Genomic DNA, 24,353 nt, shown 5'->3' with positions numbered 1-24,353 from the left:
AAAGACTGAAGGCAAAAGGAGAAGGGGACGGCAGAGGATGAGATGGCTAGATAGTATCACTGATGCAATGCATATGAACTTGAGCACGCTCCGGGAGAGAGCGCAGGACAGGAAGGCCTGGCGTGCTATGGTCCATGGGGTCACGAAGAGTCGGACACGACTGAATGACTGAACAACAACAACAATTTATCAGCAGCAGCAGCATTTAATTTACATGCCGCTTTCCCACAAAAGTGCCCAAAGCAGATAACAAAACAGCAATACAAAAACAAAAAGCACACCAATACATCATTACAGTTGCACATCATTATAATAATACACAACATTTTCACTGATACTAACATTAGAACATTTCAAATTAATTGCAAAATAGGCAAAATCAGACATGACAACACAATATCAGTTAGTATTTATCCGTAATGCACAAACCAGAGCCAAATAAAGCAAACCATTCCTATGTATTAAGGCTTGAGTAAACACTGCAAACTCTACCCCAGGAATACAAAGTTCAGAAAAGAGCAACCGGATTTGTCATCGCCCTCAGCAGATGATCCCTTCCATGCTTCACTCTCTCATGCTGGTGCAAGTTCTCATGGCTCCAACAGAGACAAGGCTGATTTTCATGCTCGCAGGTATAACTGAGACTTGGTGGGATGACTCTCATGACTGGAATACAGCAATTGAAGGATATAACTTGTTCAAAAAGAACAGGAGGAACAGAAAGGGAGGTGAGGTTGCACTGTATGTGAAAAATACGTATCTCTGCACAGAAATACAGGAGGAGGAGCTTGGTAGCCCCATTGAGAGCATCTGGATCAAAATAAATGGAGCAAAGACTAAAAGGAACCTGGTGGTCGGAGTCTACTACCAGCCACCCAATCAAGGAGAAGACGAAGATGAAACTTTTGAAAAGCAAATAGCCAATGTTTTAAGGAAGCATGATGTAGTAGTCATGGGGGACTTCAATTTACCCTATATGTGTTGGGAGACAAAACATGCAAAACATGGCCCCTCCAGGAAATGCCTGACTTTTGTGGCGGATCACTTCCTCCTACAGAAAGGAGAGGACGGAACTGGAGGATCGGGTATCCTTGACTTGATCCTAACCAACAGAGATGACTTAGTGGATAAAGTCGCAGTTACAGGAACTCTGGGGAAAAGCGACCATGTTGTACTTGAGTTCTTGGTTCTAAGGGAAGCAAAAGCCGAGTGTAGTCAAACACGTACCCTGGATTTTAGTAGGGATGGCGGAGAATTTCCCTCTGAATCTTCAGGAGGCTGAATGCCAACGCATTCGGCCCCCCGAAATTGGTGGGGAAATTCTCCGCCGGCCCCCCGCCCCCCCCACCCGGGATGGGACTTACCTCCTGCGAATGTCCCTCCTGGCGGCAGGTCCCGGCGGCAGTTCGGCGGTGTTTCGTCGGGGGCGGCGGCCAGTCTCCCGACCAGCTGCCGCCACCGCCATTGCAAAAAAAAAAAGTAAAGTAAAAAAAAAATAAACACACCCGTGATAGGCTACATAGCAATTACGTAGCCTATCACGGCTAGATTTCCAAAGTCAGCCGTGATAGGCTACGTAAATCGTCACGTAGCCTATCACGGGTGACTTTGGAAAAAAAAAAAACGCGTACGCAAATGGCGGCGGCCCAAGTCCTTGAAAGGTTGTCCCAGAGAGGAAGGCCAGGATCTCTTCTCAATCCTCCCAGAGTGCAGGACACGGAATCATGGGGTCAAATTACAGGAAGCCAGATTCTGTCTGAACATCAGGAAAAACTTCCTGTCTGTTAGAGCAATACGACAATGGAACCAATGACCCAGGGAGGGGGTGGGCTCTCCCACCCTGGAGGCCTTCGAGCCGAGGCTGGACAGCCATCTGTCAGGGATGCTCTGACTTGGATTCCTGCATTGAGCAGGGGGTTGGACTCGGCCTTGTAGGCCCCTTCCAGCCCTGCTATTCTATGATTCTATACTTCCTCATTCCTACAGTGAACACAGAGTTGATTGTTCTCAGATGTGACTCCGCGGTGCAGTGATGTCGGTGGTTCTCTCTGTTTCCTCATTGCTGTGCTCATTTTTCTTTTTCTTTTCCTTTTCACTTTGAGCAATAAAGAGAGCATCCTTGGTTGGAAGTGCCCCCCTGGTGCACCCAGAAAGCACTGCAAGGCAGGGCAGCCCAGGGTGGCCGCTCAAAAGGCCAGCGTGTCTCTCTCATAGGGATGTAACTTTTCCAGAAATTTTGAAGCCATGGAAAAAACAGAAATCTGAGGGGAAATTGAAAAATAAGCAATATTTGCTTCTTTTACCACCCTTCACAGGTCTGAAGTCACTTTGTTGCATTAGGACAGCTTCCCCAACCTGGTGCCCTCCAGATTTTTTGGACCTCAGCTCCCATCAGCCTCCGGCAGCATGGCCAATGGTGTTCCTAAAGTTATTTTATGTATAACTTGGTTTGCTCGTGAAATTATCATTCTATTTAAAAACTTTAAAAAGTAAGCTCAGGGTGCAGTCCTAAGAGATCTGCCCTGGGTACTCTCTGAGTCTCTGAACACGGAGGCTTACAAGTCTCCTGTGGCCCCTCCCGCTTTGCATTTAAGCTAGGTGGGCATTTTCAGCAGAGGCTTTGGGGAGGGGAAGGGAAGGAGGCTGGGGTGGTCATAGGATTTGTCATATGGCTGCCGCTCCAGTCTTCCCCCGCCCCCGAACATCCCTTTTTCCCTGTCTCCATGCTCCGTTTTCCAAGTGTGGAGAGGTAGCTGGCATGGTTCTCTCTGCGCCACCTATGTTATTAAATTAACATACTAAACATGAGAATGTTATGAGCAAACCAAGTTATACATAAGATATTTTAGGTTCCTATTTTATGTCTGACCAGAGGGAATGTCATCTGAATCATACTAGAAGCCAGAACAAGCAGGAAGAACTGGAGGCAGAGGAAGAGTGGTGTACAGCATCTGTTGCTGTTTGTGAGGAAGTTTAGGGAACTTCCTACCATTACTGTTTCTTCTGGTGGCAGCACTTAACAGTTTTATAGCTGAGGCAGCATTGCTTAGCAGTGTGGTCTAATTGAGAACTTTATTAAAAACTGTGGCACTGAGATCTATAGACCCAAGGCTCAAAGTGATGTTTTTTTTAAAAGAAGAAGAACATAGGTAGGGTAGCCCATATGTTGTTCTGTTGTATCTGGTGACAGGGGCAGAATAACTTACAGTGGTTTTTTTTTCACATGTGAGTTTTAGATTAGAACTACATTAAGAAGCCCAGAAACACAGGACTCTATAGAAACAAAACCCAATCTGGCAAGGGTGACTCTACTCATATGTGGGGAAACTGAGCATGACTTGGAGTATCTCTAAAGGTCTATCAGTAAAACATATATTTGATCAATAGGTATGAATCATAGAATCATAGAACAGTAGGGTTGGAAGGGGCCTACAAGGCCATCGAGTCCAACCCCCTGCTCAGTGCAGGAATCCAAGTCAGAGCATCCCTGACAGGTGGCTGTCCAGCCTCGTCTTGAGCACCTCCAGTGTGGGAGAGCCCACCACCTCCCTAGGTCATTGGTTCCGTTGTCGTGTTGCTCTAACAGGAAGTTTTTCCTGATGTTCAGCCGGAATCTGGCTTCCTGTCACTTGAGCCCATGATTCCGTGTCGTGCACTCTGGGATGATCAAGAAGAGATCCTGGCCTTCCTCTCTGGGGCAACCTTTCAAGTACTTGAAGAGTGCTATCCTATCTCCCCTCAGTCTTCTCATCTCAAGGCTAAACATGCCCACTTCTTTCAGTCCCTCTTCATAGGGCTTTGTTTCCAGTCCCCTGATCATCTTTGTTGCCCTCCTCTGAACCCTCTCCAGTTTGTCTGCATCCTTCTTAAAGTGCGGCGCCCAGAACTGGACACAGTACTCCAGATGAGGCCTAACCAGTGCTGAGTAGAGGGGAACTAGTACTTCCTGGGATTTGGAAGCTATGCTTCTATTAATGCAGCCCAAAAGACCATTTGCCTTTTGTGCAGCCACATCACATTGTTGGCTCATCTTCAGCTTGTGATCGACAACAATTCCAAGATCTTTCTCGCTTGTAGTGTGGTTGAGCCACGTATCCCCCATCTTGTAACTGTGCATTGGGTTTCTTTTTCCTAGGTGCAGATCTTGGCATTTATCCCGATTCAGTGTCATTCTGTTGTTTTCTGCCCAGCGCTCCAGTCTATGAAGATCACTTTGAATCTTGTTTCTGTCTTCCAAAGTATTAGCTGTCCCGCCCAATTTTGTGTCATCTGCAAATTGGATCAGCATTCCCTGTACTTCCTCCTCCAAGTCATTAATACAAATGTGGAAGAGCGCTGGGCCCAGGACTGAGCCCTGCGGTACCCCACTCGTTACCTCTCCCCAGTTTGAGAAGGTCCCATTGATAAGCACTCTTTGAGTCCAACTCCGTAGCCAACTGTGGATCCACCGGATCGTTGTTTCATCTCGCCCACTTTGAGCTAGTTTGGTCATCAGGATGTCATGGGGCACTTTGTTGAAAGCTTTGCTGAAGTTGAGGTATATGATGTCTACAGCATTCCCACAGTCCACAAGGGAGGTGACTTGATCCAAAAATGAGATCAGATTCGTCTGGCAGGACTTGTTCTTGACAACGTTGGCTTCGAGTAATCACTGCATTGTTTTCAAGGTGCTTCCAGATGGATTGCTTTATCATCTGCTCCAGAATGTTCCCAGGGATTGATGTCAGACTGACTGGTCTGTAGTTCCCAGGTTCCTCCTTTTTGCTCTTTTTGAAGATAGGGACCACATTAGCCCTCCTCCAGTCATCTGGCACTTCCCCCGTCCTCCATGATTTCTCAGAGAGAATAGACAGCGGTTCTGAGAGTTCTGCCAGTTCCTTTATGACTCTAGGATGCAGTTCATCTGGCCCTGGAGGTGTGAACTCATTCAAAGTCATTAGGTGTTCCTTGACCATATGCCTATCGATCTCAAGCTGCAATCCTGCCCCTTCTGCCTGTACTTCGGCTTTGTCAGGGGGGTCATAGACCCTCTTTTGGGAGAAGACTGAGCCAAAGTAGGAATTGAGCACCTCTGCCTTTTCTTTGTCATCTGTTATCGTTTTGTCATCCTTATTTAATAGCTGAACAACCATTTCTTTCCTCTGCCTTTCACTATGCACGTAGCTGAAGAAAGCCTTTTTGTGGCTTTTAGCCTCCCTCTCTTAACCTCAGCTCGTTCTCAGCTTTAGCCTTCCTGACGCCATCCCTGCAATTCTGTACTACCTGCCTGTACTCTTCCTTTGTTACTTGGCCTTCTTTCCACTTCCTACATGTGTCCTTTTTTGTTTTCAGGTCATCTCTAAGCTTTTTGTGAAGCCACATTGGCTTCTTCTGTTGTCTTCCACCTTTTCTTCTTGTTGGAATTGCTTGTGATTGTGCCTTGAGAATTTCCTTTTTTAAAAGCTCCCACCCATCTTGGATTCCTTTTCTCGTTAGCGTCGCTTGCCATGGAACCTTACTGATCATTGATCTGAGTTTATTAAAATCAGCTTTCCTAAAATCCAGGGTACGCGTTTGACTCCACTCGGCTCTTGCTTCCCTTAGAACCAAGAACTCAAGTACAACATGGTCGCTTTTCCCCAGAGTTCCTGTACCGGCTACTTTATCCACTAAGTCGTCTCTGTTGGTTAGGATCAAGTCAAGGATAGCCGATCCTCTAGTTCCTTCCTCTACTTTCTGTAGGAGGAAGTGATCCACCACACAAGTCAGGCATTTCCTGGAGGGGCCATGTTTTGCAGAATTTTTCTCCCAACAAATATCACATACTGTATTCACATACAGTGCAAACCCCACCGCCCTTTCTGTTCTTCCTGTTCTTTTTGAACAAGTTACATCCTTCAATTGCTGTATTCCAGTCATGAGAGTCACCCCACCAGGTCTCAGTTACACCTATCAAGTCATAATTTCCCTCTTGTATTAAGACTTCACGTTCGTTCTGTTTGTTTCCCATACTCTGGGCATTAGTATATAGACACCAAAGACCATGTGCTTCACAGTCTGGCTTTCTTCCTACATGTGTCTGAAGACTATTATTGGGCGCTATCAGAGCTGTTCTGTCCGTTGCAGTGCATGCGCCTACGTCCATTGTTACCCGCAACATCACATCTCCCTTCCCCGTAGGATTCAGTTTAAAGCACTCCTGATGAAGTTCTTCATGCTGTGGCCAAACACATTCTTCCCATCCTTTGTGAGGTGCAACCCGTCCCTAGCCAACAGCCCATCTTCCAGGAAGTATAGCCTGTGGTCCTAGAATCCAACTATATGGAAGAATATATGGAAGAATTTCATATATTTGGAATTTCATATCATGGAATTTCTTCTATATGGAAGAAAAAGCTATGCTGGGAATCTTACAGAGAGGATTAAAAAACATTTCCCCCTATGGCTTCCTTATTTCCAGACATTTTACATCTTATATAGTTTTTAGAAATCATTTGCAGGGGAGTGAAGGCTGGGAAACAATATATAAATGCTTTGTCTTAAATTCTGAAATGAAATATTTCATAATACAAAGCATAATCTGTTTTGCCCCCAATTTTTTGGGAGAAAACAAAAACAGACCTTGGGAAAATCCTGGTCCCCCCCCCCCATTTTTCCAGGTTTTTTTCTGAGCCGTCACATCTTCACCCTTGACACCGATGATGAGCCCAGGGCAGCCCGAGCTGGGGTAGAGAACGCAGCTGCCTGGCAGGCCGCCTGTGCCACTCACAGTCCGGCACACTGCCTCCCTCCCCAATCCAGGATGACTCCACAGCTGTGACACCCCCCCAGCGCGCAGGGTCCTCAGGTCCAGTCTCTCCCTCTTACCTCAGACACGGCCGAGCTGAAGGCCAGCGTGGAGCACAGCATCGTAACCCTCCAGAGCATGATCCTGTCCCCCTTCTCCTCAGACATCCTGGAGGAGGCTGAGAGCTGGGTGTCTACACTGCGTACCTTCGGTGAGGAGGGGCCGGGGGTTGCCCTTTGGGCTGGGCTTGGAGGAGGCCCACTGGATGTCTCTAGTAGGCGGGGGGAGCCCTGGGCCCATTGGGCAGGGGTTGAGGAGGGGCTGGGAGCCAAGGTCTCCTTGCCCTGCCCTGGCTTCCCTCCTCCCATGCCCTTCTCTTTGCTTCTCCAGAATCCCTCCTGGATGCCTGGGTCAGCTTCCAGCAGAAGTGGGTGTTCTTGAATATTGTTCTCTATGAGATGGATATTAGTCTTCCCAGCGCCGAGTTGGTGAGTCACGTGCTGGAGCAATTGCTGCCTGCTCCCCTCTGGGTCCCCCTCAGTTGGGCCCTGTGCCACCTCACCCCCCGCACAAGGTGCCCCCCAGCAATCCACGCGCTCCCTCCCTCCTCCATGCAGGATTCCCGGTTCCAGCGGGTGGATGCCCACTTCCGTGAGTTCATGCACGTGACCTGCAGTGACCCCCTGGTGTTGTCCAGTGTGAGGCTGGTGCCGGGCTCAAGCCGTGAGAGCCGCTTTGTGGGGGGGCCCTTACAAGCTGCCTTTGTGGATGGGTCTGGAGACCTGCAGGTCATCATCCGGGCGCTGGACTACGTGCTGGAGGCCACGCGCATGGGCTTTCCCCGCCTTTTCTTCCTCAGCAACGAGGAGCTGGTGGCCATGCTGGCCACAGCCTCTGAGCCCGCTGACGCCTCGGCATGGTCCCAGCGCTGCTTCCCTGGGGTGCGCCAGCTACAACTGCTGGTGCCCTCTGCTGCCCAGGACTGGGGCACGTTCTCTGCACAGATCCCGGTGGTTCAGGTGACTGGCCTGGTGGGTGCCCATGGGGAGACAGTGAAGCTGTGCAGTGTGGTCTCCCTCAGCCGGAAGGCCACGCAGTGGCTGTGCGCACTGGAGCAGCGCATGAAGGAGTCCATCTTCAACCTGGTGCAGGACTGTGTGGCCCACCGGTTAGCCCTGCGACCACAACTGGACCTGGCCTTTGAGCGGCGCCCCGGCCCCACAGAGCTGCCCCTTCACCTGGTGGCCGAGTGCTGGGCAACACTGGGCAGCAGCTTCCCCAACCAGTGTGTGCTGCTGGCAGAGGAGGTGCTGTGGCGTGTGGCTGTGGAAGAAGCCTTGGTGGAGCCGAGCAGCCAGCCGGGGCTGGAGCTCAAGCTGAGCCTCAAGCTCGAGGCCCTGGCCCACTATGTCCGCAACTACCGCAGCGTCCGCACCTGGGATCCAGACAGTGACCCGCTGGGCATGCTGCTGGGAGCCCTGATCGCCCTCATGGTCCAGCAGCGGGATGTCCTCTCCCAGCTGCTGGAGGGCAAGGTGAGCTCCCCGCAGGCCTTTCTGTGGGCCCGGCACCTCAAGTACTGTGTGGCCCTGAACCCGGAGAAAGGCCGGGCAGCGGGGCTCCCTCCGAGCAGCCCCTGGCTGGGCAGCCCCCCTGGCTGCTGGGCTGACGTCCTCGACAGCCGCCTGCCGTATGACTACGAGTACCTGGGGCCCAGCCTGCGCCTCCTGTGGAGTCCCTCACTGGACCGCACCTTCCTGGGGCTGCTGTTGGCCCTGGATGAGTTCCGCTGCGGCGGCCTGCTGGGCTGCCCGGATGTGGGAAAGTCCCACACTGTGCAGGGCCTGGCCCAGGCACTTGGCCGCCAGCTGGTCACCCTCCACTGTGCCGTGCAGATGTCCATCAGCTGCCTTGCCCGCCACCTCTGTGGGGCGGTGCATGCGGGGGCCTTGCTGCTGCTGGAATCTGCCGAGCGGCTGGAGCCAGCGGTGCTCTCTGCCTTCAGCCAGTGCCTTGTCGACCTGCACAGGATGTGCCTGAGTCTGCACGAGGGCAGGGGGGCCACCCCAGGCCTCTCCTCCGCCACCTCCTCCCCCGCCAGTCAGGATTCGGAGGGCTCGGAGGAGGGTGAGGGGTCCCCTGCGGTCCCATTGCCAGAGCTGGGTATGGACGAGGCTGAGCCATATCAGCCACGGGTCCTGGGCAACATTCTCTTTGGGGGCCGGCTGCTCCGTGTGCGGGAGACCTACGGCTGCGTGGTCACCCTGGAGCGCCTCCCGGAGCCTCTGCGCTTGGCCCTCCGCCCTTTGGCCATGCTTCCTCCTGACCTCACCAGACTCTCCGAGGTCACCCTGCTGGCAGCCGGCTTCCGGGAGGCAGCACGCCTGGCAGGGAAGCTGTGTGCCTTCTTACGTCTTGAGGGGGAGCTGAGCCCTGGCCCTCGCCGCATTCGCCCAACCCTAATCCGGGAGGTGATCAGGATGGCTGTCAACATCCTGTTTAGCCCTCCAGCTGGGCGAGATCCTTTGTGTGCCAAGGCCAAGCCCTCCGCCCGGACCACCTTTCTCCTGGGCCTGGAGGAAGAGCCAGCCATTGTCAAGGCCCTGTCCTTCTCCACCTTGCTCAGTGGCCCTGACTGCCCCCGACTCCACAATGCCCGGGAGCTGCTGCGCGAGGTCTTCCCCAGTGCCTCCTCACAGCCTTGTGAGCCTCAGGTGCCCCTTCGGCTCCAGAGTGCCCTGGTAACCCAGCTCCACGAGGACAAGCTCCAGCCAGACCCTGAACTCCTTCGCCTGGCTGGCCAGCTCTCCCAGGCCCTGCTGGGTACCGCAAGCATCCTTCTCCTGGGGCCCTCTGGCAGCGGCAAGACCACTGCCTGGCAAACCCTGGCCAAGGCACAGAGCAGGTTGGCAGCCAGCGATGCAGTGCCTCAGGCGCCCAGTCCCAGCACCCCCCAGCCTGCACTCTTCCAGCCAGTCAGCACCGTCTGCCTGTGGCCCAACAGCCTGAGTGTGGCTGAGTTTGTGGGCAGCCTGGAGGGCAGCATATGGCAAGACGGGGTCCTCTCCCGACTCCTGCAGAGGGCAGCCACCTCCGCCTTCGCTGGTGGGGCCGGGCAGGGGAGCAGCCAGCAGTGGCTGGTGCTGGACGGAGCCGCGAGTGCTGAGTGGCTGGAGCCCATCTCCTCACTCTTCAGCACCAGACCCTCCCTCAGCTTGCCCAACGGACAAAGGCTGCAGGCTGCTGAGAACATTAGGTTCCTCTTTGAAATGCCGGATGCTTCTGGGATGCCCCCCTCTGTCTGCACCCATTGTGCCTTGCTGCACTGCGGCGGCTCACGTCTCTGGCGGGCGCTGCTGTCATCAGCACTTGCCCATGTGTACCGCAAGTACAGCTTGACCCAGGAGAGCCTGGCCATGCTGCACGAGCTGGCCGAGGAGCTCTTCCCGCCCACGCTGGCCTTCTTGCAGCAGCACTGCTGCTCCGTGTTGCTCCCCCACTCACACCCACAGAGCCCCGCAGCCCAGGGCGTGCAGGAGACGGCGGCCTTCACCAGACTGCTCCGTGCTCTGCTGGAGCAATGCCTGCGCCGGGACAGGATCAAGCACCCGCCTGCCGCACCGGAGCCGACAGGTGAGCCCTCCCGCCTGCCAGCGAGCGGCCACGATTGAGTGATGTTCTGGTGGTGGCATCATGGGTGCCCAAGCAATCCTGGGGAAAAAGGCTCTGGTGGGGCGAAGTCGGGGGGAGGAATATATTTCTGCCCTCCTGGGAGTCCCCTGGCCAGTTGTGTATGTGTGCTGGTGGCCAGGGTGGGGGGTGGGGCCGTGCCTTCCTGTCCTTGCCCCTGTCAGAAAGGGAACTTGTTTCCCCAAGCCCACCCTGCCGCAGGCTGTTTATCCATTTTGCTTCATCTGTCCTCCCAGCAGAAACTAAGGCCAACTTGTTAGCTGCCCACTCCTCCTCCGGCCCCCACAGCCTGGATGACACGGTCCCTGCCCATCACCACCTGCTTGCACAGAGCATCTTTGTCTTTGCCTACGTCTGGGGCTTCGGGAGCCATCTCCATCCCAGGTACAGTGCTCCATCCAGGTCACAGAGCGAGGCCTCTTGCCCTTCCTGCCACGCCCCTCACGCCTTGGGGCAGAAGCTGGACGTGGCGGGGCCCGCTTCCCAGCCCAGCGGGAATGGGACGTCCCAGCTGTAGCACTGCCCATTGTGGTGATCCGCTCCCTCTTCGACAGACACTGGCCTCTCTTTGACCGCTTCGTCCACCGGGCCTTGCGCAACAGCCGATTCCCCATTGAGCTTCCTTCTGCGGCTTCTGCTTTTGACCTTTGCCCCCTGGCCGAGAGTGGCACTCTGGAGCCCTTTAACGGGCTGTACCTGTCCAGCCGGGTCAAGGGCATCCCCGTGAGCTTCTCGGTCCTGCCACAGGTATGGTTGAACCCCAGAGTGCCCCTCTGAGGCCAGGGCCCTGGCAGGAGAGCAGGGCAACTCTCCGAGTGCAAGTGTCTCAGAGGCTCTTCTCTTCGCAGTACGAGCGGGTGCTTTTTGTGGTAGACCTGCTGCTGGGGTCTGGTCAGCCCGTTCTCCTGGTCGGGGAGCCGGGCTGTGGGAAGTCCTCCTTCGCTGAGATGCTGGTGCAGCCCAACTACTTCTGCCATCGGGTGTGCCTCACACCTGCCCACCGCGCCTCTCACTTGCGCCACCTGCTGCACAAGAAGTCTCTCAGCACCATGCGGGACAAGGGCCTTTTCCCCGTGGGCAAGGCTGCTCGGGGTGCAGTCGGCAAGGGCCGTTGCCTCTTCTTGGCAGAGGACCTGCACTGGGCCTTTGTGGGTGAGTTAAGGCTGAGGCCCCCGCTTGCGAGGGTTCTGCTGTGCCTGGCTGGGCTCCAGGAAGTGCTCGGGGCACTGCAGCAGCTCTCAAGCTTCTCCTGCTCCTCTTCAGATCCAGTCCGGGGTTCAAGCCCAGTGATCGAATCTCTGCGCCAGGCCCTGACCCACCACCAGTTCTATCATGCAGAGACCCTGGAGCTGCAGCAGTGCCCCGCCGCGGGCTTCAACTGCTTTGGCACCCTTTCAGTGCCGCTGACGGGCGCACAGCCCCTCTGCCCTCGCTTCAGCAGGCTGTTCAGCATCGTGGTGCTGCCCGTCGTAACCAGGGAGTCTTTGCTCAGCATGCACGTCGGCAGCGTCTTAGCCTGGCTGGAAAAGTTCCCCCTGCTGACCCGGCACAGCGATTTGGCCTCTGCCCTCGTCCGGGCCACCCTGGACACCTACGAGGCCGTGAGGAGCCGGTTCCAGCCCTCCCCAGCCTGCTGCCTCTTCCACTTCTCCTTGCATGACATCCAGAAGGTGATCAGGGGCCTGTTCCTTCTGCGGCCCCGGCCAGGCATCCACCTCAGCAGCCCCCTGGAGGACCACAGTTCCAGGATCACCTCCAGCCGGCGCGCCTCTGGCCTGAGCAGGATGGCCATGGGCACAGGCTACACCATGGTCCTCAGCATCCGGCTGATCGTCCGCCTCTGGATGCATGAGTGCCTGCGCATCTTCTGTGACCCGCTCCGGGGCGAGCATCAGCGCGAGCTCTGCAGGCAGACGGTGATGGAGATCGCGACAGCCACCTTCTGTGCCAAGCGCCCCTTCCTGCGGGTGGTGGCCTCCCTCGGTGTCCAGATGTCCCACCTGCCCAGCCGGGGCCACATCGGCTTCCACCTTCCCAGCAGCTCCAGCACCTGTCTCACTTCAGCCATGGAGGAGGAAGAGGTGGCGGAGCCCAGAGAAGAGGATCTGCTGACCACCCAAGCTGAGCCTGACTTCCCGTACAGCTGCGAGGTGGACCCACTGGACCCCTGGGACCCTGTGGAGCAGGCCCCGGCCCTGTCCCTGGATCCGCCAGCTCCGGCCCCTTACGATGACCCCGCCCTGGGGGAGGCGGAGAACGAGCCCCCTGCCGAGGCAGAGCTTGAGGAGGTGGAGGGGGGCGTGGGGAACAAGCAAAGCGGAGCCTTCCAGGGGCCGACTACTGAGCCGCTGCGGGGGGCGCACGACCCCCGCCCAAGCCCCTGCCGGCCTTCCTTCGTGAGGCTCAGGCGCCGGGCCTCCTCCAAAAAGGAAAGCTCGGGCCCCCTGCTGCCCTCCCACCTCCTGCTGCTGCCGGGCGAGGCGCCCAGGGACCTCGTCTTCAGCAAGGACCTGGGCCCGGAGGCCCACAGCCCCAGCGCTCACAACCCCTTCCAGGAGAAGCTCTGGAAGACCTTGGGGGGCCAGCTGGCTCCCTGGCTGCCCCCCGACTTCCTGCTGTGCTCCGAGGGCCTGAGGCAGGTGGTGCGGCTGAGCCGCCTGCTCTGTGGCCCAGACAGGCACGGGGCTCTCGTCTCCTTTGCCCGATGCACGGGGCGGCAGACCCTGGTGGCCTTGGCAGCTCGGGCCACCGCCGCTGTGCTCATGGAGTTGCCTGCAAAAGCTGATGAGGCAGAGGCCATGGCCCTGCTGCGCCTGGCAAGCTGGCAGGCCGGCATCACGGGCCGGCAGGTGCTGCTGCTGGTGCACTCTGGAGTGAGCCTGGCCAGCTTGCGCCTGGTGCTGGCCCTGATGGCGGAGGGCACGTGCCCTGGCCTCTACAGCCCCGAAGATTCCATGTCTGTCATCCAGGCCCTGCTGCAGGAGAACCCGAGCATCAGGCGGACCATGCGGGATGACCTCATTCTGCAGAGGTACGGGGTGGGTGGGGGAGGACCACCCAGGCGCCCTGGCAGGTGGCAGATTTGGGACAGGCCTCCCCCAAGGCCCTCTTTTGGGTCTTGCAGGTTCTTCCACTTCGTGCGTTCCAACTTGCACGTGTTGCTTCTGCTGGGGGGCCCTCGCTCCCTGGCACTGCCCCCCCTCCTAGCCACAGCCCTGGCCCAGATGCTCTGCAGCCTGGAGATCTGTCAGCCCTGGAGCTACACATCCCTGCTGGAGGTGACCTCCAAGCACTTGAAGTACCACTTCAAGCATTCCGCAAGGCTCACTCGAGGTAGGTGCTCCTCCGGCAAAGAAGGAGCCAGGCAGGAGAGGAGGCCATCTTCCCTCCCTCCCCTCCCCTCCCCCCTCCAGCAACAGCCCTCTGTCTCTCACCTGCATCCCCTGCTCCCCGCTCAGCACTGTCATCCCAAACCAGTAACCTGTGGGTTTCTGTGGAAGCTAACCCCGTGTTTCCAGCACCTCTGCTTCTGTGCCGCTGGCTCACGCGCTCTCAGCACTCTCTCAGCTCTTTGATGCCAGTGTTCCCATCCCTGCCTCTGTGACAGAACATTGAGGCGTCTCCACCCACTTTGACAGGCCACGAGGTGCCAAGCAGATGCCCACTTTACTGGCTCTGACTGGGCATGTCCATCTGTTGTCTCTTAGAGCCCACGTCACTGCATGCCCACAAGGACTTGGTGCGTCGCATTGCCACGGCTGCGGCCCAGATCCACTCCTCCGTCACTGTCTACGCCAGTTTCCTTGCGGCTCACCTGCCCCTCATCAGCCCAAGGAGTCTTCTGGATTTTCTTGACACCTTCATAGTGCTGCTGAATTGTCTGCAGGAACGGAATAACAAGCAAATGGATCGGTAAGAGTTGTCCCCCCCCCCGCCCCAGTGGCACTCAGAAAGAAAGGTAGGTACTGCCCCTTCCGTCAGCTGGCACAACTGGCACTCCCCTGGGCTGCAGCCCTCAGCCCCAATTCCAGCCATATGGTTGCCTCAAGACAGAGCTTAGAATTTGCTTGGCACACAGATCTCTGTGCACAATTTGTTTTAAATAATTTCAATCAGTGTTAATTGTGTTTAAAAGCAAGTTTATTGGTCTGAAGGGTGTGAAGAAATGTTTGAAAACATGCATGTAAAAGTTAGCTTTCTCTCGATGTTTGGTCTCAGAGTAGCTGCAGATTGATGTATGTTGGGGCACCCCCCTTCCCTTAAAAAAATTAATCATTGCTTCAGAAATATAGTGGTGGGATCTGAACTCGTATATATATATATATTTTCACTGTAACATGCATATAAATGTTACCAGGGGAAGCTGTATTTGGCACAGAGATATAGACCACCTGGGAACTGCATGTAGCCACCTTGAGTTCTATGATGGAAGAAAGGTGGGGTATAAATGTAATTAATTAATTAATAAGGGTGGAGGACTTCATCTGTTTATATTCCTGTCAGGCTACAAAGCTGGTAAAAAAGATACTAATGCTGTTTTTCCTCCTCTTGTTACTGAGTTTGAATCTTACATCTGCTGTTCAGCTCTCAGTCTAATCTACCTGTCCTTTCAGGGAGGTGGGCTAGAAGGGTTGTAGGGAGAACAGGAAGGCCACACCACAGAGATGACTCGGGAAGGGGCCCCACCTCTTTCCAAGCATGGCTACCTGAGCCCAGAGAGGGACACACGTGCTGAAGTGCGATGGAAGGTTTGCACGTGTGTTCTTTGCCCTCTTGTTGGAACAGAGCACTTGTGTGCTCAAACTGAACTTGTTTTTATGAGAACTCTAACTTGTGCCTGACTGTGTTGCTCCCCCGCACCACTCCCTTTCCAAGCTCAGTGTCAAGGGCTCCTTGGAGGCCTCTCTCAGTCTAATCCAGTAGCCAAGTCCAGACACAGACAAAGGGATTCCTTTCAAAGCTTTATTCCTCTTTTACAACTTAACAACTCTACTGTTAGCAACTAGATATGAGCAGCAGAGTACCTATGCCCTAAGTTGGAACAGTTGGTCCCCGTTTGAAAGGGAGTCACTGGCAGACCCCTGAACTTAAGGGCTAGGGAGAGTCCCTCCCCTTTTCCCTTGGATCCTCTGGGTGCAGCTGTTGTTTGCGTGCCAGCCGGGCACTACGCCTCCTTTCTGCGCCCTCCATTTGGCGCCGCTCTGTGCGTCGGCGCCGCACATCCATCAAGTCTTCTTCCCGCGCTGTGTCACTCCCAGGACTGCTATCTAAACTAGGAATGCCGGTGGGAGGAATCTCCGTCAGCTGTTGGCCCTGGGAAAGAGGAGCGCGCTCCTCTCCCAGGAGTGACTGCTCTTCCTCAGAATCAGAACTACTCTGGGATTCTATGGGCTCCGTGTCCACCCTGACACTCAGGCCCATGGGAACGCCAGAAGAGGTGGCTGGATCAGACTAGAGGCTGATCTAGTCCAGCATTCTGCTCCCACAGTGAGCAGCCAGATGCCCCTGGGAAGCCCACAAGCAGGGCATGAGTGCAGTAGCACCCTGATGCTCGTGTTCCCCAGCAAATGGTATCCAGACACATACAGCCTTCAATACCGGAGGCACTGCATTCGCCATAATGACCAGTAGCCACCAGTAGCCTTTTCCTCCATGAATGTGCCTCATCCCCTTTCAAAGACACCCAAGTTCCTGGCCATTGGTAGATCTTGTGGTAGCAAATCCCACAGCTCAGCTATGTGGTGTGTGACAAAGGACTCCCTATTATCCGTCCTGAATGTCATCGGATGACCCTGGGCTCCGCTATTCTTCACACTGTGCAGAAGGGCCTCCATCATGTCCCCCTTTCCTCACCTTTTTCTTGTGGTAAAAAACCCAAATCATGTGCCCTTTTCCCATAGGCGATGCCCACCAGTCACTCTCTGTCTCCCTCCCAGCTCTTCCAGCTGGGAAACACAGTGGAGGATGTGGGTGCCAGAGCGCCACACTCCTCTTTCAGCAGCCAGCTGGGCAGCAGATCTCACTGAAACTGCCTGCCTGCCTGCAGGATGAAGCTGGCACTGCACAACATGGGGGAAGTGAGCAAGAAGCAGCAAGAGCACACCCGGGACGTGCGTTTCTTGCAGCAGAAACTGGTCCGGATTAAGGAGGTGAGCGCCATTCACAAGCTGCAGGCCCCCACGGAGGTTCCAGTCACTGTTTGTCTGCTTCTGCCTCTCTCATCTCCCAGCTGTTTGTTTGTTTATTCACATGTATAACATGTCTAAAATGTAAGTGCTGTACAGAGATTAAAAACTTAGTGTAAAGGTTAGGTAGCTGCTTTCCCAAACAGGCTTCCCAGTTGAAATCTGTGATCCATCTTGGTTCCGCAGCTGGCAAGGCAGGGCAGGGCAGGGCAGGGTTCAGGGCTATCTCTTTCCAGTAATTTACAGTGGAGCCTCATCCTGATATGCAGACATGGGGGCCCTCCAAGGCTCTTTCTCAGTTTGTAGGGGGGTTGCCTGTGCTCTCTGTAATGGGTCTCATGCAGACCAGTCTCTGAGTGCGAGGAGCCCCAGTGATGAAGCATCTCAGCCCCAGTGAAAATGCATCAGCAGGCAAGTGAGTTCAGCACCTGTGCGAGGAAAAGGTAAGTATAATTACTTAATTTTCTACTAAATTACCTCAGGTAATCATTTACAACTCATAAGTTGTAGGAGACAAAGGAGACAGAGGCTAAGAGATAAGTGGGCTGCAGGAAGCCCAGGGGGCTGCCCTTTATCCATCTGATTGGCTGTGAGCTCACCAGGTGCTTCTGAGAGCTCCAACTGAATTGGGGGGGGGGGTGGCCTGTGTACTCCCAGCAGCTAAGTGGGCGGGAAGCTTCAGTCTGTGTCCCGCCTCCCAGCTGAGCAGAACAGAGCAGAGCAAGCTGGTCCAGCTGGTCCAGGGACTACAGGAGCAAGCAAGCTCCCAGAGAGCGAGCAACCAGAGCGAGCAGATAGGGGGAGCAAACAGGAGTTGTCCAGGGGAGGTCAAGCGGGAGGCCCCTAACATTTTTTTCCCATTTATTTTTCTTGTAACACACACTTCCACACCAGTGGGACTCTGCTTTTAACCTCTAGTGAGTAGAGGAGCAGGCACAGGCTAGTCTAGAACAATCACAAAGCTAGGCACAAAAAGGGAAAAGAGGCTATGGAAGGACAAGACTCTGCAGTGTTGGTGATCTGCAAGGTGTGTGCAATGTTTGTTTTCTTGCCTGAGAACAACATGGCCTACACCTGCAACAAGTGCAAGTTGATCACGCTGCTGGAGGAAGAAGTAAGTGGACTGGAGCGGCGACTGTCGACCCTCCGGGGAATAAGAGAACACGAAGAGTTCTTGGACATAATGGGGGAACTACAGCAGCAAAGGGAAGACCAGAAGCTTGAAGAGCAACAGCAAGATGAGGCAGTGGGAAATGCTGAAGTGAAGAAAAATGGAGTAAGAAAGCCAGACTATGAAGCACATGGTCTTCGATGTCTATATACTAATGCCCAGAGTATGGGAAACAAACAGAACGAACTTGAACTCTTAATACAAGAGGGAAATTATGACCTGATAGGTATAACTGAGACTTGGTGGGATGACTCTCATGACTGGAATACAGCAATTGAAGGATATAACTTGTTCAAAAAGAACAGGAGGAACAGAAAGGGAGGTGGGGTTGCACTGTATGTGAAAAAGACATCTCTCTGCACAGAAATACAGGAGGATGAGCTTGGTAGCCCCATCGAGAGCATTTGGATCAAAATAAATGGAGCAAAGAATAAAAGGAACCTGGTGGTCAGAGTCTACTACCAGCCACCCAACCAAGGAGAAGACGAGGATGAAACTTTTGAAAAGCAAATAGCCAATGTTTTAAGGAAGCATGATGTAGTAGTCATGGGGGACTTCAATTTCCCTGATATGTGTTGGGAGACAAATTCTGCAAAACATGGCCCCTCCAGGACATGCCTGACTTGTGTGGCGGATCACTTCCTCCTACAGAAAGTAGAGGAAGGAACTAGAGGATCGGCTATCCTTGACTTGATCCTAACCAACAGAGATGACTTAGTGGATCAAGTAGCAGTTACAGGAACTCTGGGGGAAAGCGACCATGTTATACTAGAGTTCTTGGTTCTAAGGGAAGCAAAAGCCGAGTGCAGTCAAACGCGTACCCTGGATTTTAGGAAAGCTGATTTTAATAAACTCAGAGCAATGATCAGTAAGGTCCCATGGCAAGCGACACTAACAAGAAAAGGGGTCCAAGATGGGTGGGAGCTTTTAAAAAAGGAAATTCTCAAGGTACAATGACAAACAATTCCAACAAGAAGAAAAGGTGGAAGACAACAGAAGAAGCCAATGTGGCTTCACAAAAAGCTTAAGGATGACCTGAAAACAAAAAAGGACGCAGATAGGAAGTGGAAGGAAGGCCAAACGACAAAGGAAGAGTACAGGCAGGTAGCACAGAGTTGCAGGGATGGCGTCAGGAAGGCTAAAGCTGAGAACGAGCTGAGGTTAGGGAGGGATTCTAAAAGCCACAAAAAGGCTTTCTTCAGCTACGTGCATAGTAAAAGGCAGAGGAAAGAAATGGCGGTTCAGCTATTAAATAAGGATGCCAAAATGATAACAGATGACAATGAAAAGGCAGAGGTGCTCAGTTCCTACTTTGCTCAGTCTTCTCCCAAAAGAGGGTCTATGACCCCCCTGGCAAAGGCGAAGTACAGGCTGAAGGGGCAGGATTGCAGCTTGAGATCGATAGGCATATGGTCAAGGAACACCTAATGAATGAGTTCAAATCTCCAGGGCAAGATGAACTGAATCCTAGAGTAATAAAGGAACTGGCAGAAGAACTCTCAGAATCAAGTTGATCAAGTAACCTCCCTTGTAGACCGTGGGAATGCTGTAGACATCATATACCTCGACTTCAGCAAAGCTTTTGACAAAGTGCCCCATGATATCCTGATGAGCAAACTAGCTCAAAGTGGGCGAGATGAAACAACGATCCGGTCGATCCACAGTTGGCTACAGAATCGGACTCAAAGAGTGCTTATCAATGGGACCTTCTCAAACTGGGGAGAGCAGGGTACCGCAGGGCTCAGTCCTGGGCCCAGTGCTCTTCCACATTTTTATGAATGACTTGGAGGAGGAGGTGCAGGGAATGCTGATCAAATGTGCAGATGACACAAAATTGGGCGGGATAGCTAATACTTTGGAAGACAGAAACAAAATTCAAAGTGATCTGGATAGATTGGAGCACTGGGCAGAAAACAACATCAATGACATTTAATGGGGATAAATGCCAAGTTCTGCACCTAGGAAAAAGAAACCCAATGCACAGTTACAAGATGGGGGATACGTGGCTCAACAACACTACAAGCGAGAAAGATCTTGGAATTGTTGTCGATCACAAGCTGAATATGAGCCCACAATGTGATGTGGCTGCAAAAAAGGCAAATGCTCTTTTGGGCTGCATTCATAGCAGCATCGCTTCCAAATCCCAGGATGTGCTAGTTCCCCTCTACTCTGCACTGGTTAGGCCTCATCTGGAGTTCTAGGCACCACACTTTAAGAAGGATGCAGACAAACTGGAGAGGGTTCAGAGGAGGGACTGGAAACAAAGCCCTATAAAGAGAGACTGAAAGAACTGGGCATGTTTAGCCTTGAGAAGAGAAGACTGAGGGGAGATATGATAACACTCTTCAAGTACTTGAAAGTTTGTCACACAGAAGAAGGCCAGGATCTCTTCTTGATCATCCCAGAGTGCAGGACACGGAATCATGGGCTCAAGTGACAGGAAGCCAGATTCCGGCTGAACATCAGGAAAACCTTCCTGACTGTTAGAGCAATACGACAATGGAACCAATTTCCTGGGGAGGTGGTGGGCTCTCCCACGAGGCTGGACAGCCATCTGTCGGGGATGCTCTGACTTGGATTCCTGCATTGAGCAGGGGGTTGGACTCAATGGCCTTGTAGGCCCCTTCCAACCCTACTATTCTATGATTCTATGAAATATAGACATTTTGGGTGTCAGTGAACGGAAATGGACTGGAATGGGCCACTTCACATCAAATGACCACCAGATACTACTGTGGACAAGAGGACCACAGAAGAAATGGAGTAGCCTTCATAATTAATAATAAAGTGGCTAAAGCAGCGCTTGGATGCAATCCAAAAAACGATAGAATGATCTCAATTCGAATTCGGGGTAAGCCATTTAACATCACAGTGATCCAAATATACGTCTCAACCACAGATGCTGAAGAAGCAGAACTAGATCAGTTCTATGAGGATCTGCAGCACCTACTGGATAGTACGCCAAAAAGAGATGTTATTTTCATTACAGGAGATTGGAATGCTAAGGAGGGTAGTCAAACGACACCTGGAATTACAGGCAAGCATGGTCTGGGTGAACAAAATGAAGCGGGACATAGGCTGATAGAATTTTGTCAAGACAACTCACTGTGCATAACAAACACTCTCTTCCAACAACCTAAAAGACGACTTTATACATGGACTTCACCAGATGGTCAACACCACAATCAGACAGTCGGTGAAAACAAGACCTGGAGCTGATTGTAGTTCAGATCACGAACTTCTTATTGCACAATTTAGAATCAAACTAAAGAGAATAGGGAAGACCCACAGATCAGTTAGATATGAGCTCACTAATATTCCTAATGAATATGCAGTGGAGGTGAAGAATAGATTTAAGGGACTAGATTTAGTAGATAGGGTCCCAGAAGAACTATGGACAGAAGTTCGCAACATTGTTCAGGAGGCGGCAACAAAAAAGTCCCAATGAAAAAGAAAACCAAGAAGGCAAGATGGCTGTCTGCTGAGACACTGGAAGCAGCCCAAGAAAGAAGGAAAGCAAAAGGCAACAGTGATAGGGGGAGATATGCCCAATTAAATGCAAAATTCCGGAGGTTAGCCAGAAGAGATAAGGAATTATTTTTAAACAAGCAATGCGCTTGTTTAAAAATAAGAGGGGCTGACCAAGGGCAAGATGGATGGTTAATATTCTGGAGGTGACGGACTCAACCTTGGGGGAGCTGGGGGTGGCGACGGCCGACAGGAAGCTCTGGCGTGGGCTGGTCCATGAAGTCACGAAGGGTCAGAAGCGACTGAGCAAATAAACAACAACAATGATATTACTAATAATACTAATAAAAAGGGGAGGGGGAAAGAAGTTTAAGAAAAGGATAAAAACAGGAACAAATCATTTGTACATTTTAAGTAATATATCTAAATATATATTTATATGTGTATACACACATACACAAATATGCACTTTATTACAACATAACAAAAAAAGAGGAGAAAGAAAAAAAATACATTTATTTTGGCATATTGCCCAGAAATCTTATCAGCTAAAGCCCAAACAACACTTCAAAAGAACAGTAAAAATGGCTAAGTTCCAACTCCGGAGGCTGAGAGAGTTGGTTCCTTAATTTAGTTTTAATACCAATTAAAAATGCTTCTGCAGCATCAGGATCCAAAAATCTTTTCATCTGAGTTTATTAAAATCAGCTTTCCTAAAATCCAGGGTACGCATTTGACTACACTCAGCTTTTGCTTCCCTTAGAACCAAGAACTCCAGTACAACATGGTTGCTTTCCCCCAGAGTTCCTGTTACTGCTACTTTATCCACTAAGTCAACTCTGTTGGTTAGGATCAAGTCAAGGATAGCCGATCCTCTAGTTCCTTCCTCTAATTTCTGTAGGAGGAAGTTCAGTCTTTCCATTCATGTTTTGCAGAATTTGTCTCCCAACAAATATCGGGGAAATTGAAGTCCCCCATGACTACTACATCATGCTTCCTTAAAACATTGGCTTTTTGCTTTTCAAAACTTTCATCCTCATCTCCTTGATTGGGTGGCCGGTAGTAGACTCCGACCACCAGGTTCCTTTTATTCTTTGCTCCATTTATTTTGATCCAGATGCTCTCAATGGGGCTACCAAGCTCATCTTCCTGTATTTCTGTGCAGAGATATGTATTTTTCACATACAGTGCAACCCCACCTCCCTTTCTGTTCCTCCTGTTCTTTTTGAACAAGTTACATCCTTCAATTGCTGTATTCCAGTTATGAGAGTCATCCCACCAAGTCTCAGTTACATCTATCAAATCATAATTTCCCTCTTGTATTAGGAGTTCAAGTTCGTTCTGTTTGTTTCCCATACTCTGGGCATTAGTATATAGACATCGAAGACCATGTGCTTCATAGTCTGGCTTTCTTCCTACATGTTCCTGAAGACTATTATTGGGCGCTATTAGAGCTGTTCCCTCCGTTGCAGTGCATGAGCCTACATCCATTGTTACCCCAAACTTTACATCTCCCTTCCCCGTAGGATTCAGTTTAAAGCCCTCCTGATGAAGTTCTTCATGCTGTGGCCAAACGCATTCTTCCTGTCCTTTGTGAGGTGCAACCCATCCCTTGCCAACAGCCCATCTTCCAGGAAGTATAGGCCATGGTCCCAGAATCCAAATCTCTCTCGTCGGCAGCACCTTCGTAGCCAGTCATTCGCCCGGAGTATTTTCCTTTCCCTTTCTAGCGCTGTTCTAACTACTGGAGGAATGGCTGAGAAAACTATCTGGGCCCCAAGTCTGACATGATTTCTTCGTAGCTCCGCTTGGCAGTATCACTTGTTCCCACATGGATGAGAAGAAAGGGGTACCTGTCAGTGGGCTTCATGAGTGCAGGCAACCCTAATGATGTTGCTCCCTCCTTTCTTTTTTACAGCAACTGGCACAGAGCCAACGAGAGGTGGAGCGGGAGCAGGAGGTACTGAAGCAGCAGGAGACAGAGTGCCAGCAGTATGAGGCACGCATTGATGCCCTCACTAAGGAGAGGGATGCATTGGAGAAGGAGAAAGAGCTGGCCATGAAGAAGGTAGGGGGAAATGTGGCAGCAAAGATGGTAATCCTGGGGGTGGCCTTGCTCTGTGGCCAGTACCGGGACAAGTGGGTGGCCAGGCTGTCCGTACAGCTGCCATCCTGAGGAATCATAGAATAGTAGGGTCCAACCCCCTGTTCAATGCAGGAATCCAGGTCAAAGCATCTCTGACAAGTGGCTGTCCTGCTTCATCTTGAATGCCTCCAATGTGGGAGAGCCCACCACCTCCCTAGGAGGGAGGGATGTCTTGGCCAGTAAGTCGGTTGAGTCTTGCCCCAATCTGCCTGCCAGCCAGTAGGCATGTTTGTGTGTGTGTGTGGGGGGGGGGGGGGTTATACCAAAGCTTGCCCCTCTCTTCTCAGGTTAGCAAAGACTACAAGGCTGCTCTCACAGCACTGCGTGTGCAGGACATTGAGGAGCTGCGCAGCTACCGCCAGCCCCCAAGCCCTGTGGTCAGGGTGACGGACACCCTCTGCATAATGTTCCACCAGGAGCTGGGCTGGGAGAAGGCTAAGCTGCTCCTTAGCAGGGAAGATTTCTATCAGGTGAGGCCCAGCTACCAGGCCCCTTTCCTTGCGTCACCCTTACACCGTTTCGTACTGGGAGCCTGGTTGTTGGACCGAAGGGAAAGAAACCCCCCCCTCTAGTCCAGCCGCACTCTAATCTGCCGTGAGTATTCTTTAAGGCCTCTGCAAAGTCAGGAGCAAAAGCAGCCTGCTTGCGTTGTAGAAGAAGACTTGAAAAAGGTACTGCTACCAAACATGAAATGTGTATTTAAAGAGCAATAAACAGGAAGCCATCAACATTTGATACAGAAGTCAACAGAAACCATAAAGCACAAATACTGAGCACAAAAGTAATTCAACACAACATGCATCAGTATACATCCTCATCATACAGAGAAAATATCCTCAAGAAAGCCACATGTCAGCTAGGCAGGAGTCCCAGGATATGGCCATCCACGGTGTCTCCCTCATCTACCAATCCAAAGCATAAGAAGGC

The 24,353-nt window shown here is 52.3% G+C and overlaps 1 protein-coding gene across 1 annotated transcript in view; it reads left to right on the top strand.

The window, feature by feature from the left end:
* Window positions 1-24,353, top strand: part of DNHD1 (dynein heavy chain domain 1) — a 120,249-nt gene that overhangs the window by 63,617 nt on the left and 32,279 nt on the right. Inside the window, exons 19-29 of the mRNA XM_084842225.1 lie at window positions 6,852-6,977; window positions 7,157-7,254; window positions 7,384-10,399; window positions 10,696-10,840; window positions 11,011-11,203; window positions 11,305-11,608; window positions 11,720-13,789; window positions 14,164-14,368; window positions 16,503-16,605; window positions 23,199-23,348; window positions 23,714-23,896. Of these exons, the coding sequence (XP_084698351.1) occupies window positions 6,852-6,977; window positions 7,157-7,254; window positions 7,384-10,399; window positions 10,696-10,840; window positions 11,011-11,203; window positions 11,305-11,608; window positions 11,720-13,789; window positions 14,164-14,368; window positions 16,503-16,605; window positions 23,199-23,348; window positions 23,714-23,896 (6,593 nt within the window). The remainder of the gene's footprint in view (window positions 1-6,851; window positions 6,978-7,156; window positions 7,255-7,383; window positions 10,400-10,695; window positions 10,841-11,010; window positions 11,204-11,304; window positions 11,609-11,719; window positions 13,790-14,163; window positions 14,369-16,502; window positions 16,606-23,198; window positions 23,349-23,713; window positions 23,897-24,353) is intronic.

This window comes from Heloderma suspectum, chromosome 3, assembly GCF_057233095.1.
Source record: "Heloderma suspectum isolate Gila_16-S chromosome 3, 16-S_ref, whole genome shotgun sequence".
NCBI lineage: Eukaryota > Metazoa > Chordata > Lepidosauria > Squamata > Helodermatidae > Heloderma > Heloderma suspectum.
This window is presented reverse-complemented; position numbering and strand designations above follow the sequence as displayed.